Source organism: Austrofundulus limnaeus, unplaced genomic scaffold (genome assembly GCF_001266775.1).
Source record: "Austrofundulus limnaeus strain Quisiro unplaced genomic scaffold, Austrofundulus_limnaeus-1.0 Scaffold112, whole genome shotgun sequence".
Lineage (NCBI taxonomy): Eukaryota > Metazoa > Chordata > Actinopteri > Cyprinodontiformes > Rivulidae > Austrofundulus > Austrofundulus limnaeus.
The window spans coordinates 1,071,314-1,087,579 of record NW_013952514.1 but is presented as its reverse complement, the minus strand read 5'-3'; the positions used below and the strand labels follow the sequence as shown (position 1 = coordinate 1,087,579).

General features: G+C 36.5%; 1 protein-coding gene across 1 annotated transcript in view; it reads right to left on the bottom strand.

The window, feature by feature from the left end:
- Positions 1-6,356: 6,356 nt before the first annotated feature.
- nrsn1 (neurensin 1) overlaps positions 6,357-16,266 on the bottom strand; it is a 12,924-nt gene continuing 3,014 nt past the window's right edge. The window contains exons 2-6 of the mRNA XM_014014253.1: positions 11,716-11,827; positions 11,506-11,598; positions 10,399-10,517; positions 8,890-9,077; positions 6,357-8,772 (exon numbers count right to left, since the gene is read on the bottom strand). Coding sequence (XP_013869707.1) covers positions 8,669-8,772; positions 8,890-9,077; positions 10,399-10,517; positions 11,506-11,598; positions 11,716-11,814 — 603 coding nt within the window. The 5' untranslated portion in view covers positions 11,815-11,827 and the 3' untranslated portion in view covers positions 6,357-8,668. The remainder of the gene's footprint in view (positions 8,773-8,889; positions 9,078-10,398; positions 10,518-11,505; positions 11,599-11,715; positions 11,828-16,266) is intronic.

Below are 16,266 nucleotides of genomic sequence, written 5' to 3'. Positions count from 1 at the left end.
CACACATGTGTGTATATTATACTGATAAAGAATACACCATTAGCACACATCTGCATTGAATCATTACATTTGTAGCACTGAAAAGATGAATAGATAAAAAGAGTTTTATAGAGTTACACTCATCGTTAGAATGAAACACACAGATGGGGGTGGGTAAAGGTATTTGCTGCAAGCATATGCATAACAAAAGTAAACTAATAGCCCTCAGATTGTTTTGCAGAAGGAGGTGGTAGGTCCTCAGAATCTCAGAAACCCAGTCTCCTCTCTGTTTGGTGCATTTGATATTAACCAATACGATTTTGTAGTGACACTTGATATTTTGACATAATTTCCTTATGAATAATTTCTAAAAACCCGCCAAATGTGGTAAAAAGCAGCCCAAATTTTAACAACTAGCACAAATCTGTTTTTTTCCAGCCCAACAAGTTCAAAAGCAGCCCAATCTGGCAACACTGGAATGTGATGAGCTGGTGTAGTTTTGGTAACCTCCAGGTGTCAGTACCGCAATCTGGCAAACAGGAAGTAGATATATTCAGAGAAAAAAGGTGCGGCACAAGATATGAAGGGTAAAGTAAAATGTTTGGTGAAGGAGCATGCAAAATTAAAGTCATGATGATTTGTTCCTCAAAGGCAAATAACATGTGGTACCAGGTGCGAAAGGATAGTGAAAAAGTGAAATAAAAGGCTGCTAAAAGGAATAATAAAGGAGAGGAACATCAAGAAAAGTGACATGGAAAGTCTCACAACACCACACAGTTTAAAGCTGACTGGAAATGACAGCATTGAGCATACTTTATGTTGTCTGTCCCATGTCTATGTAGGTTTGAACTGCTGCATAAGCAGAATGGAAGATCATAAAAACAATACAAACAAATACAATACCAATGAAGGAAATCTTGTTCCCTTATAATCATTTCAAACCTGATGATCAAAAAGTACCATTACCACTACCAAGTGCAAGTCCTAAACCAGTTTTATTAACTTTGTTTTCCTAAAAAGAATGAAACCTATGACAGATACAGCTTTTGTTTAAGAACAGAGCAAAAATCAAGGAACCTTTTGAGTGACCTCAAGTTTCTCTATGCTGAAAGACTCTATGATATGAGACCAAATAATCTTAGGCATGGAAGAGGTCAAAGAAGGGCTATTGTAAAATAATTGAGCTGAAACAGGACAAAGCCATTAAATATCTGCCTGCTGAGCTTTCTCAATAACATGCCAGGACATTCAATGACATCATTTCAAGCTACGAGGCGAAGCACAAGGACCCAGGCTGCAAAGTGGATGCAAAAGATTGATGTGAATCTTTTTTTTTTTTTTTTGGCATTGTGAGCTGTGAAACTGAGCAGGAAAAAAGACAAATGTTGTTAAAGAAGACAAATAGACAGTGTCTTTACAGATACTTTAATGACCATGAAGCTTGACTCAGGTGCCAAAACTAATTTAATTAGTATGTCTGACCTCAGAGCATTGAAAGAGAACCCAGAAAATCCCAATTGAAAAAAAAAAAACTTTTAACCAGAGATTACAGAAAGTCAAATGTTTGGGCACATGACAGCTGGAATTAACAGTAAAGGAAAAAATGCACCAAATACATTTTTTTTTTCCTGTTCTGTCTGAGGGATGTGACTCCTGTAATTGGTGAAAAGGGTGTGCTAAACTAATGATACTGACAGCATGAGTGATTCTGCTGACAATATAAAACTTTGCAGATGTTTTTGATAGTTTTGGTACTTTATCATTCACGTGTAACATTCAGCTCAAAGAAAACGCAACACAAAAGAATCCCATCAGCACTGAGATAAAGTCCAAAGAGAATAGGAAAGACTGTCGACTTTAGGTGTGATATAAAAAGTAGAACAAGGCAAAGATTGGCTGAATTCTGTTGTGGGCTAAAAAGAAAAATGGAGACTTGGGATTATGAATAGATCCAAAAGATCTGAATACTAATATCAAGCATGAGCACTGGAGGAAACAAGATTTCCTTTTCGGGGAGATAAACTTCCTGCAGAGGGAATTCAACCTGATAAAGAGAAAGTGAATTATATACTGAAGTTGATAGCACCTACAGATAGAACAGGAGTTATTCACACCATGGACATGATTAACTTCATTGGTATTATATTTGTTTATGTTGTTCTTATGATCTTACATTGTGTTTTGTCTCCAGTTGTAATATGTGAACAACTTTGGTCATCAGCAGTTGTTTTAAATGCAGTGGTGGGGACAGTTCCTCTAAAGCACTGATAGGGGTACTGATTTCCTGATTAGTGCTTTAGGGCTTTTGCTATTTTCTAAATTCATTAGTGGACTTGCTAAATTTGCTATGAGCTAAATTTAAAAGCACTAACTGAGAAAATGTTACTGATCAATGTTATTGTTAACAGCTGAAGGTGAAAGCTGTCACACATTTTGTTCATGTCTCACTTATAGGTGACATATTGACACTGATTATTGACAATATTCTGCACACAGTAAAGTTTGTCTCATGTTGACTCTGAAAAGTGTTCCATGGGTCAACTGGGATACATTAGTGCTTTAGAATTAGCTTTTGCTATTTTTTCAATGCATTACTGCTTTAGAATTAGGGGGCCTAAATATTTGAGTTAGTGCTTTAGAATTAGGGGGCCTAAATATTTGAGTTAGTGCTTTAAGGTTAGTGCAACTAATTTTACATTAGTGCTGCCCACCACTGTTTAAATGTGTAAATATAGCTGACTTGACTGGTTAAATTTATTCCAAATCTATCTTTGAAGACCTCATGTACTGTATATGGGCTTCTGCACAATAACACAAAATACATCCATCTCAATGGTTTACCTACCTTCTTTGTAGAAACTCACCACCGTCCTTTAGTTTCCATCAAGGAAACAAAAATAAATAAATAAAAATCTGAATTAAATTTGCATCACATTGTCTTTTTCTTAAAGTGAAATCATAATACAATTGAATGTTTAACAGTTCAACCATTAAATAACATGGTCCAGATTATTAAAACACTCAAATATAAATCATTTAACAATTTAAATGTGTTTTTTCATCAAAATACAATACAATTAGTGTAATTTACCCATTTTAAGGCCGAGCTTTTAAAGCTCATTTGTAAAACCAGATTTTACCTTGAGGAGTTGAGCACTTATGTTCTGTAGAGTTTGTTTGTTTATTTATTGTTGTTTTCTTTCTTGATCAATATATATATATGTTGTTATTATTAAGCTTGTGTTTAATATTAGTTTCTGTTTCATGCTGGAAGTCTTTACTTCTGTGACCAACTTCATCCACCTGTGTCATGTCAGCCAGTTTCCTTTTTTGTTTGTTTGTTTGTTTGTCTCTTTGTCAGTGTATCTGCTACTTACCTTGTTGCTCCTGTCTCAAGTGATGTGTTTGGATTCCTAAAGGATCCTCCAAGGTTTTATAGTTCTACAAGCTTGTTAAAGTGTTCCGCCTCATGTATCCTGCTCTTGGATTGTCCTTTTAACCACCATTTACCATTTCTTAATAGACAGATTCTCAACTCCAAATATGTGTAGGAAGTTTCCTTTAGGTAGAAGTTTTAATAAAAGCTAGGTTAAGAGACTAGAATCAGCCTTATTGCTAAGTTGTGTTTATTTAGGCTTGCTATGCTGACAACATCGCATAATGTACAAAACAAATAAATAAAAATTCTTTCGTGAAATATAAAGATTCACTGCTAGCATAATATTGCTGAATGAAACAATCATGAGTTACACTTTTTTTCACATCTCTCTTTCTGTTGTGTCACCAACATTTTCAGTTTATTTTAGCTTTTCAACCACAATCTTCTTAATCCCAATGTGACAAGATGTTAGGTTTCTACCACGCATTAAAGTGCAGACCTGGGTGCAAGTCCAAAATAAAAACTCAAACTTTGATTAACCAAAAGGACTGACAAGGTCTTAACAAAAGCATTCACTACAGCTGCAAACCATGAATTCTCATGGAGCAGAAACAAAACTAGGAAGCTGACAGCAAACAATAGTATCTGGTAGTGATGGGCAGTTTGAAGCTGAAGCTTCGGCGCATGTATTAAAAAAAACAACACACTGTTTCAGAAGCACTGTGTCGGAGCTTGATTCGTTTGGTAAAAGTCACGTGATCAGTGACGTCCGAAGCTTCGAAAGTGGTGAACTTACGTCACTGCTTTGGTACCTGATTCAAAGAAGTGAATCATTGGCTGGATTCGTGGTGTGTTTTGATGGCAAATGCGCAAAATATAACAAACCAGTGAAGGACTTATTGTGAGACAGAGGCAAACAAACGTATGTGTTTAGTTTGTTGTGCAGTTTATAAACCTGGGCCAGATAGAGTGGGAGTCACAAATCCACAAAGAACCTTTGCTGCGAGCGCACATGTGCGCGCGCGCGCACGCACGCACACGGACCCACACAGAACTGCAGCTTGATTCATCATTAAAAAGAAAGCAATAGTAGCGCGAGACACATCCCAGAGCAGAGTTTCACTTGTTGCACAGGTGATGATTTTCATAAAAAACACAACCAGATGGTGACGATGTCCTGTCCTCAGGAGGCAGGGCGGCACGAAGCGTTAGATGAAACTGATCAACTGTATGGACTCTATTTAATAAAGGGATTATCCAGACATTTTAAAGTTCAGTGGACAAGTTTTAAACATTCATGTTAAAATTTAAATCAAAGACCAGGGGCTGTATTTATCAGACTTGTAGGAAATATTATTAATACTTTGAAGAATTAATTGTAAAAAAAAATTGTCTCAAAGCTGGGCCTAAAATTTAGATATCAAACATCTGACTTAAAGTAAATCTGAAGAGTCTCTCAGAGGGGATTTTGTTGATCCTGTCTTTAGAAAAACACAGACAAGCAGTCACACACAGAATATATTTTTATATATGACATATTCAAAATTATTCTCAGAGAAATGTCAAGATAAGATTGTGAAAATCTTAAGTTGAAATTCAACTACTGTATTTATTGGTTTTAAGAATGTGTGAAATAATCTAGTAGCCTATATTTTATTTTTTTTAAATAAGGGGCAGATAATGAAATTAGACTTTTCTTTCTCCTTTCTGTCTTTCATTTTATTTGTGATTTGTGTGTTTAGAATTAATTTTGTTTTTAAATGAAAATGAATTAAGATCTTGAACTTGAAATAATTCCGTATAAAATACACAGGCACACTTTATTTATTTATTTGTTTGTTTATTTATTTATAATAAACCATAAACAACAGTAACTTTATTCCCACCCACAAAAAAGAAATAAGTAAATAAAATCTGTTCAAGTAACACAATCACAGCCAGATATCAAACAGAAATATCTCATTAAAAAGCTGTCATCTCCATCACGATGAAGTGCTTCACTTTGTGTTGTTTCAAGCAGCTTTTCATACTTTTGGCCACAGGATGGAGCCAAACAGAACTGTGTTGGAAAGCTTCGAGTAATGAACCCTTTTTCAAAGCAAGCTTCAGTGCTTCAGAAAAGCCTCATTTGCTCATCACTAGTATCTGGAGATTGTTTAAAAGAGGAATGGGTGATTGCTAAGTGGGAACAGCTGAGTCTAATTAGCAGATGGGTGTCAGGTGTGAATGACAGAGCGCACAACGGCAGTTGACAGAAGAAAACAATGTGAACAAGTGAACAAATAGCACAAATGAACTCAGAACTGGAAAGCAAAGGCAAAAATTCTAAGACCATTGCAAAACAAAGGGATCAAGGACAGAAATCCCTTAAATTGGCTATTTTATTATTTAAGAAAAAGTAAAAAAGAGAAAAAAAGAAAAAGAAAACAACTTGACTTCTGTTGCTGCCCATCTGGACATTCAAACAAAGTTGTTAGTGTGTGGATGAGCAGTGAAACGTCGTCAGCTACAAAAGAAAAAAAGTCCAGTTGTTTTGAGTTTTGTCTCTTTATCATGTCCTGGATGACTGAGAATCAACACCAGCATATCTAGCATTTGGAGCATGAAGATGTGGAAAATAATAGTCTATGATTTAGACAGCAGTTTATTGCAATAGTTCTATTGTGCAAAATTACAGTATATTGCAATGAAAATAAAACTTCAATATATTGTTCAATCTATATTTATTGTTTTTCTTTGCACTACAACCTGCAAAAAAAGATTGAGGCTACAATTTTATTGAATTTGAATACATGAAATGATCCAAATTATACTCAATCTGAAACTTATTTTATTAACGAGCCCTGAACAGATGTTTGCTGTCGAACGATGATGCATGCTGTGAATAAAACCAATGGATAGTTAAACATGCATTGTATATATCTATTTGGTTATTTTATTCTATTTCTTAGATTGAGATTTATGTCTAAAATAAAAATAATAAAACAAGACACATTTCCGAGCGATGGATATGCTGTTTTTTATTGTGTTCTTTGAAAAATAGAGAGAGTGTGGTGGACACTGTTGTAATACTTTGTACAATTTCAATTTCAAATTGGGAAAATACATTTATCACTGAGTGGGAAGATCCACTGTGACGTCGGGGTATAAATTCAAAAGAAATGCAGAAAAGAGCAGGAAGAAAACAAAAATAATCTGCTGCAGTTGTGAACTTGTAATGCAGCGAGGAACAGAATGAAATTACAAATCAACACATTCACTCATCACTTAGTGCTGAAGTGGAAGATTTGTCCATAACTGCTTGTTTGACAGCTTGGTGTCTTTTTTGCAGCCCAGTGACTGAGAAAACCTCTTCAAAATGGTACATACTTGTTCTACTTACATCTTCTTTGAAATCAAAAATACGTCAAATAAAAAGCAGAATGACAAAAAGGTTGTAAAACTAATGTTAACTTACACGAACATTTGTTGCAGCCGTTTTATGCAGTGTATTGCTGCATTGATCTGATGATGAGCCACGGTAAGAAGCTTGACAGGAACATCTTTTAGAACTTTGTTCCAGTACAGAAAATGTTTATACAGTATGTTGCATGTGTGCACAAATAATCTAAGTTTAACAAAAAGTGTGATGACATGCAAAATAGACACATGATAAAATAGCAGCTTGAATAAGAACCTCCTGAACATTAAAAAGTATCTCACTACCATAAACTCTTAAAAACAACTTAGTATTTCTGTTGTGTTACATGTTCTGTTCTGTTCAGTGCGTCCATGTAATGTTTGGTTTTGTGCGTGGGAGAATGTCGGAAGTCATTATTCATCTCTGAATCATGACAGATCAGCCGTTGGTGCTGTCAGATACGATGCCGGTGCTCATCGGAGAGCCGAGTGTGTTCTCATCATCTGCCCGTTGTGTAACATCACTGTCACGTTGCTTCTCACCTCTGTTCTATCTTAGTTTTCACAATCCTGAACCAACTGTGACAAGTGACAAACTGTGTTTGGATTCAAAACGCTGCAGATGACGCAAGTGCTTTCATGGATATGTGTCTGGATGCTTGTATTTGACACAAGGAAGGAAAACAAAAGGGCCCCACAAAACAGCGTAGTGAAGACAGTTAGTTGTAGCAAAAGCTAATGATATTCCAGCAGATTGTAATGATGAATGCATGTTTTTTTATCATGTCTAGAAAGTAATTTGTCAGAATGTGCTGTTTTGCATGCTTTGTCTGGTATTTAGATCTTTTTTTCTGGGTTTGATCCCTTGTATTGATCCTGTCTAATGGGAACAAATCCAGGCCAGAGGCCAGATGAGCCAGAAGAAAATGTCAGTGCCAAATTTGCCTTTTAATTATATTCTAACCTGCCTTTGTGCCCAATTGCTTCTGACAATTATAAACCCCTCAAGGATTAAAATAGTCAGATATCTTGGTTACAATCACAAATACCCAGATCCAAAACAAATTTACCAAAGGAGACAAAGTATAGGTGTATCTTATGGCACCATATTGGATTGTACTGTACGGTATGACACTGAATCATATTGTGTAGTATGATATTGTATCATGATGTGTTGTAGATTATTGTTTTGTACAACACCAAATAGGACCATATCATATTATATGGTATCATATTGCACCATATTGTATTGTACCGTATCATACATAATGTATTTACCCTATTATGTTGCACTGTGTTGTATTGTATCACATCATAATGTATTGTTTATCATATTATCCCTTCCCAAATGTAAATTTCTCTAAAAAGAAGCAATCATTATCTAGAATGCTAGTGTGTAACGTTGTAGTCTATAGAGTTGCAGCTTTCCTTATCGTTCTCCAAATGAACAGCTGAGCTGAAAATACAGCACCAGTACAATTCACAAATAACTAACTTCAAACATAACCTTATCTGTTAATTTTTTTTTACTGGCAAATAAAATGGTCATTGTTCTCAGCACAATGTTTGAACATCTGTGAGAACAGGGGCAAATCATCAAAAACGTCAAGTGACACTGACGATTTCTAGTTTGCGTCTGTTCTTTATTTTCAACGGGGCCACATCTGCTTTGAGAAATTGTTGTTTTACTCAAGTACTAGGGACATAATTTTAATTCTGCTAAAATTAACCCTAAATGTAACTGTGGCAAATAATTATGACCTATTAATGAGTACTAGCAGTCATGTAAGATTACCTTTCAAATTGAGAAACTGCTCACATGGATCAATGTACGCCCACTCACTTGGACACAAACTGCACACCCGTCGATCCTTAGCTGATTCTTACATTATGTTTTTATGTGTGTCTCAATCAAGTTCCTGACTTTGCGGTCACCGGCTGAATGTTCTGGACTTTGGAAAGTGTGACAGGGACCTTTCCCTCCCCGGGGGTCGGCGCTCTCATTATTGGTGTACCTGTGATGAAAACAATCACTGCTAGTAGGGTATGTACACACAGGATTACAACTACAGTTTCACAAACTTCATTTTAACTCTAATATAAAATTTTCAAGGTGTCATGTGCCGCCTTACCAACTGTTGCATGTAGATCTGCCAGCCGCTCCTTGAACCTTTGCTGGAGATACTGTTCCTTCTTGGTGTAGTTCTTGGCAAAAGCAGAAAGCAGGAGACCGATGGCCATATAGGTTCCACCCACACAAAACAGCACGGCACCAGTCAGCTTACAGACATCCAGTGCATGGTTGAAACTGACGGCGTGGCTGTTTTCCAAAACAGAACAATTAAGTTACAGCATTAATAAGCAGCTCATGTTACAGCTTTTTTATTTCTAACTGTAAGGTGTTAAAAAGGCAAAGATTTGATTTTAAATTGGATTACATGATTGTAAATTGTATTGATTTAGATGTAAAATGTTTTTTTTCCTGGTTTTCTTACATACCCACTATACTGTACAGTACTTCTAATACCATATTTCTCATAACTTGAATATAACTCATCTCCTCTGGGAGCAAGTTTAAACAACAAAAAAGGTGACATTAGAACTATTAAAGGGATCCATGATTAGTTGTAACATTAGACTTTATTTGATAAACTTATATTTTAACTGTAAAATAAAGACTATAAAAATACTGTAGACTGTTTAGTTTTTTAATTTTTAAACTAAATTTTTAAAAATATATTACATGGATGGGGCCATTTTATTTACATGCAAAGCATTCTGGGTAAATGATGATGTGGATAGGTCCTCGGTGTGAGCGAGCTATATCCACCTTGAAGTTTAATCTCAGACAATATCTGAGGATTGGCTCTTTCAAATGAAACCAGAGAGCGTTGACAGAGAGAAGAAGGTAGAAATGACTCAGCCAGCAACTGAAAATATGTTTGGAGGACAACAGAGCTGCTTCATGGAAGAAGAACCCCAGCTTAGCTTGTTAGCTTTAGCATTAGCCCCGAAGCGATTACAATATATATGTATTAGCTCAGCGCTACACATTCTCCTCTCGTCACTGAGGTCCTCCATCCACATGACAGAGAGGGGAACACAAAAATGACTCAGCTGTAACTGAAAATATGGATGGAGGACCTCAGTTTAGCTTGTTAGTTTGTTACGCTAGCACTGAGCCAATACATATAAGACAATATAGTGTTGGCACTAGCACAAAGGCTAACAGGCTAAGCTGAGGTTCTTCTTCCATGAAGCAGCTCTGTTGTCCTCCATCCATATTTTCAGTTACAGGCTGAGTCAGCTACTCATCAGATATTGTCCAAGATTAACCTTCAGGGTGGATATAGCTCGCTCACGCCGAAGACCTATCCACATCATTTACCCAGAATGCTTTGTTTGTAAATAAAATGGCCCTGTCTGTGTTAAAATATATATTTTTAAAAATTTACAAAACTAAACAGCCTACATTATTTTTACAGTCTTTATTTTACAGTTAAAATATATGTTTGTCAAATAAAGTCTAATGTTACAACTAATCAGAGATCCCTTTAAGAGTATGTCTATTGAGTGCCTGTGGAACAATCACAAAAGTTATACTATCTGATCCTCATTAACATACTCTACTGTTTCCATACCTGTCCACAAACAGAAGATCATCTTCGCCAAAAGCTTCGATCCTAGCTGGTGTCACAAAACCCACCAAAACCACAATGAGGCCCGCTAACAACATCAGGGTTCCAAACGCGAGACAGACCTACACAAAGGGAGACAAGTCATTGAGTGGTGCATGGCTGAAGGTGCCTTTTGAGATCCAAGAACAGGAATTACTAAAAAGTTTCAAAAGAAACTCTGAAGGTTTATTCTTAATCTGAAGAAAGTTTCTTCTATTGAGCCTGAAAGTAATTTATAATTTCCTTTTTTGCTAATATAAGATGACAAAATGCTCACATGTTGATATGCACAAATAAAAGACCATTTGTGTTAGGTAGATTTTCTTTTTTGTAACAACGCTTCTTGGCAATAAATCTTATACCATTGGAAAGTCTGTTGATGGGATCAATAAAGTATCATTCATTCATAAACAAACAAACAAACAAACAAACAAACAAACAAACAAACAAACTGTAATTTCCTGATACAAGTAGTCTATTCCAGGATTTCCATCCAGCAGCACTTGGATACAGTATAAATAACCTAAGTGACCTTGAATTGCCTGTTTTTATTGGATTTTTTTAGGTAATTTTTCAGGGTCTTCTTTTTTATCATCATTTTTTATTGGATTTGATTGTAGAACATTCTCATGTTTAAGTAAAAAAAATGATGTAACCCATTGGTTAATAATAAATGGGTCTTTTTTTCATGCCTACTGTTGTTAACAATTGTTTACTATTAAACTTGAGCAAGACTTTTAATATTCCACACTACAAAATAAGTAATAAAAGTATGTAGGATTGGTTCTGTTATTGTATTGGGTAGATACTGGTATCAGCCAATACTCAAGGTTGGAATATTGGTATTGTATCAGTAGACAAAAATTTGTATAGGGACAACCCTAGCAAAAAGCGACTGATCCCAAACATCTTACTATTCCAATGCAGGTAATGTACTGTTTGCAGGACTGAGGGAGAAGTATTGAATCAAAAACCATGACAGACAAAGAATAGAACCTAATCACCCTCAATAAAAACCACTGGTTTCTCAAAATAAAGTAACATTTTTAAGAAAATGCATGTAATTCTCACCTTCCAGAGTAAAGAGCTCCACCTGCTAGGCGATCTCTGAATCTGAAAATCTTCGTCACGTTCCCAGATAGAACCTGTGCACTCCTCATAAAACTGAAGTAAACAAAAGTTTTTGTTTAGCCATTCAAATATAGAAATGATAAAATGGTTATTTATAAATAATTATAATCTAATTAGAATTTCCATGTAAATGTGTGTCTGCTCAGTCACCTTGTGTAGGTAGGAGCGGACTCCGTACTGCTGGTAGTTTCCGCCAGCATGAGCTTGCTCACCATATTCTGACCCACAGATCTCTGAGCATGAAGTCATCCTTCACACCTTTCTGCAGGAGGAGACACATACAAGGCATGACGCACCATGCACATTTTCTATAATGAAACCACCCACACAGATTGTGGAGTCAGGGTAAAGTTTTCAGACTTGTATAACCTTCACATATTTGTGATGGTTCCCTGCATTTTACACACACATACAGTACACACTGCCAAGTTATGTTCCATCATGTACTGAAGGGATGAACGCATTTATGTAATGAGAATAATGATGCATCCTTGTTTGGTGTTATGAAACAAGCTGAAAATTTCAGTCTTTTTTAAGCTTCCAGCACAACATTGTGGCTGGTTGTTTCTGTGTTTGCTATTGTTGTCCCTATGCTGACTCCGTCTGTATTAGGAATTATAGCAACCCTTACTACATACTTTGGCAAGTGTCTATATGTACTGTATATGTGAACATCGATGTGATGACATGAAAACTGGCCACGACAAAGTTTGAAAACTACTGTAGAGTGGTTGGGATTGAGGTAAAGATAAAAGCTGAATTTGAGAACAACGTGGCTCAATTCAAATCATTTTACCATATCAAGTCTCATATTCATGTGCATTAAGAGTTTACTTTCTAAAAGGTTTTATATTTGACATGTTGCTCTTTTCTAGCAACAAACCAAAATAGTGTGGTCTATTAACTTTGTCATCTAAAAGATAAAATCACATAAAACTGTTACTGTTACTGTAATACCATTTTTCGTTGAATATGGATCCAGAACAAATAAAAAATAGCCCTTAAAATCAACCAAACTAACAGTATTTGTAGAAATGCATACTGACCAAATTCATGCATATCAAAGTTTTAAATAAAGAACTTGTGTGATCTGGTAGTGCTCAGAGTATATTGAACGGATGACTCTCAACTACTACCACACCATGATTTATTTAACTAAATTATGCCAATCCCGATGTTTGGCTAAGGTTGTTTGGATTTAGAGTTAGTGTTGACCATCTTCTTGAATCACTTTGACTCTGAAAATCACAAAGAAATATGGCTGTGCATGATAAAAAGACAAACAAAAAGTTTAAAAGAAAAAAAACATATTTTGTGTATTTATAATCAAAGATACCACGTGAGATGAGGCATTCTCATGTAATTTTATCAGTTCATTTGATTCATTCAATTCTGATGTTGCCAATTTTTTTCACTTCAATTGTCTGCAGTCGTTGTACATATAGTATACATACAAGAAATATGGCAAACAGTATTTGTGTGAAAGAAAATCCATCCATTTTCTTCCGCTTATCCAGGATCAGGTCATGGGGGCAGCAGCCTAAGCAGAGAGACCCAGACTTCCCTCTCCCCAAACACTTGTGCCAGCTCCCCCAGGGGAATCCCAAGGCATTCCCAGGCCAGCTGAGAAACGTAGTCCCTCCAGCGTGTCCTGGGTCTTCCTCTGGGTCTCCTCCCAGTGGGACGTGCCCGGAACACCTCACCAAGGAGGCATCCAGTAGGCATCCGAACCAAATGAACCACCTCAACTGGCTCCTCTCAACGTGGAGGAGCAGCGGCTCTACTCTGAGTCCATCCTAGATGACCAAGCTTCTCACCCTATCTCTAAGGGAGAGCCCAGACACCCTGCGGAGGAAACTCATTTTGGCTGCTTCTATCTGCAATCTCATTCTTTCGGTCACTACCCAAAGCTCGTGACCATAGATGAGGGCAGGAAGGTAAACCGACCAGTAAATCAAGAGCTTTGCATTTTGGTTCAGCTCATTTCACCACAACAGATCGGTACAGCGCTAGCATCACTGAAGACACAGCACCAATCTGCCTGTCGAGCTTCCACTCCATTCTTCCATTATTCGTGAACAAGATCCAGAGATACTTAAACTCCTCCACTCGGGGCAGGACCTCTTCCCTGACCAGGAGGAGGCACTCAACCCTTTTTCAACTCAGGACCATTGTCTTAGATGTGGAGGCACTGATCCTCATCCCGGCCACTTCACACTCTGCTGTGAACCACTTCAGTGAGAGCAGGAGATCATGATCTGATGAAGCCAATAGGACCACATCATCTGCAAAAAGCAGAGATGCAATCCGAAGGTCACCCTCAACCCATTGGCTGTGCCTAGAAATTCTGTCCATAAAAGTTATGAACAGAATCAGTGACAAAGGGCAACCTTGGCGGAGTCCAACTCTCACTGGAAATGAGCCCGGAATATGGACCAAGCTCTAACACTGGTTGTACAGATACCTAACAGCCCATATCAATGGGTTTGGTACCCCATACTCCTGGAGTTCTCCCACAGGACTCCCCAAAGGACATGGTTGAATGCCTTCTCCAAGCCCAGATCGGTTAAACTGATGTCAAATTAATCATTATTGGCATCGGCCTAAAAGAAAAAAAACTGTGTCAGTCAATCTCTACTCTAGTTCTTTATGAAAAGCATTATATTTATAAAGTAGATATGGATGTAATAGTGATTATATATGTTCTGTAAAAGACTTATTTTTTAGGACAATGTGGTTAAAAATATGGTAATATTGCAGTGCAAAATATATTTATTCATGTGAGGTGTACATGAATAAATGTACATACATTGTATGTAACCACTGTCCTTGTTGTCTTCATTGCTGTAGAGGTTTGATTATTAAAGATGATAAATGTCCAGAAACTGTTTGCCAAGACAGGGGTGGTCTCATGTCTATAAATCAACAGCATAAGTACATGTACATCTTACATCTTATAGTATGATGGCTGTAAGAACCACAGCTATACACTGTGGTAGGAGTGTATTTAATTAAGCACAACATTAGGTTGAGCCACAATGTTCCCAAGAGTTAATCATATTACTGTCAATTTGCATCTGCAGTGGACTCCCAGAAACATCTTTCTCAGCAAGATCTTGCAGTTTCTACTAAAATCTGCACTTTTACAAAACAACATAATAATGTTTTGTTTTGTTTTGTTTAAGATAAATGATTTTCTGCAGTTGCAATTGTTTTTTTTTTCTTTTCAGGGCTGATAAAAAAGCAATTGTTCAAATTTTTGAAAGTGAGATTCTATGAGAAGGTTATGTGCAAATATTGCTTTAGATGGTTTTAAATGGTTTGGTAAAACAGTGTTTAATTCTGACTGAATTAAGGGAGATAATGGTTAATCCAAGTGGGAACAAGACCAAAGTGGGCTTTACTTTTACTTTTTTACTAACACCACTGTCAGTTTGACAGTGGTAAAATAATATGATATTCCTGCCTGAGTTGATGTATATGTTTATAAAATAGTGTTTACAATGAACCACTATATTCTTTTGTCAACTAGTCTATGTGTTCTTCTCGTAAGGCTAATAATACCTCACTGGGTTGCAATGTAAGAGACTAATTGACAAATCTAAAAAACAAAAACATTACAAGGAAAAAAATGTTGCACTCTCACCAATTATGGTTATTCACTACCAACCAAATAGTAAGTCCTGTAGCTGCATTTTGTGTGGCCAATTTTGCTAGAATTACAGCCTAATTTTGTGTGCAAAGGTTTGTAAACTGAATTCTGAGCTGGGATGCAGCATTTTTTGGCCACCTATCCCCACATCTTACCCTCTTTTGTATGCTTTGTACCCACCTCATCAGCCATTCCCATGTTTATGATTTAATCTATTGGAGTAAACTTCCAAAATGGTGACAGGTAGACTTGGACAATGGTTATGAAAAAAGAGCTCCTGTGCATGTGTCAGAATACAGCTCCAGCCTTTATTTCTCTAGAATTAGAAAAACTGAACTGACAATAGTGCAAGATATTTACAGCAACTCTGCAAGTGTTTTGACCAAATAATGCAACATATTTTATTAACCAGCTCAAAATTCAAGAGTGAGCCTTTGTGAGGAAATTGAAAAGCAACTTGAGTATTGTAAGACATTCTGGAGACTCTGTCTTGAATATCATTTTCAACCCTCCCAGCCCATTGAAATAAAGACGGAAGCATTTTATACCAAAGGCTCTCTCATAAGACACCTTATTTGGGTCGCCTCTCTGTGATTTCTGACTAGACTGCACAGCAGCTTTGTGTTTATTTTTAAAAACCAGTTAACCACATAGAGCAGTGGTTCCAAACCTTGCTAGACTTGTGTAACCCTTCAGCCATTTTGTCATGCAACTAGAACCCTTTCAGTCAAACTTAATGATAATTCTCCAAAACTATAATATACTATTCTTAGGCTTTTCCTTTTTTAAAACTGAAATTAAACATCAATATAAAAATGTTACCTTAAAAGTAAATATGCAACTAAATAAATAAACCAGGTAACGGCAGGTGCAGAAAAGAGCAGCGTCCAAAATACATTATATTGTCCAAAATATGTCAGAAACTCACCCAAATGAGCAAATTCTGCAAGATTATATGTTTTATACTGGATTCCATTTTGTGTTGATTCTGTGAGTCTGACTGCAATTTCCGCATTGCGGAAATCATAGGGCCCTACACATCTCAGTTC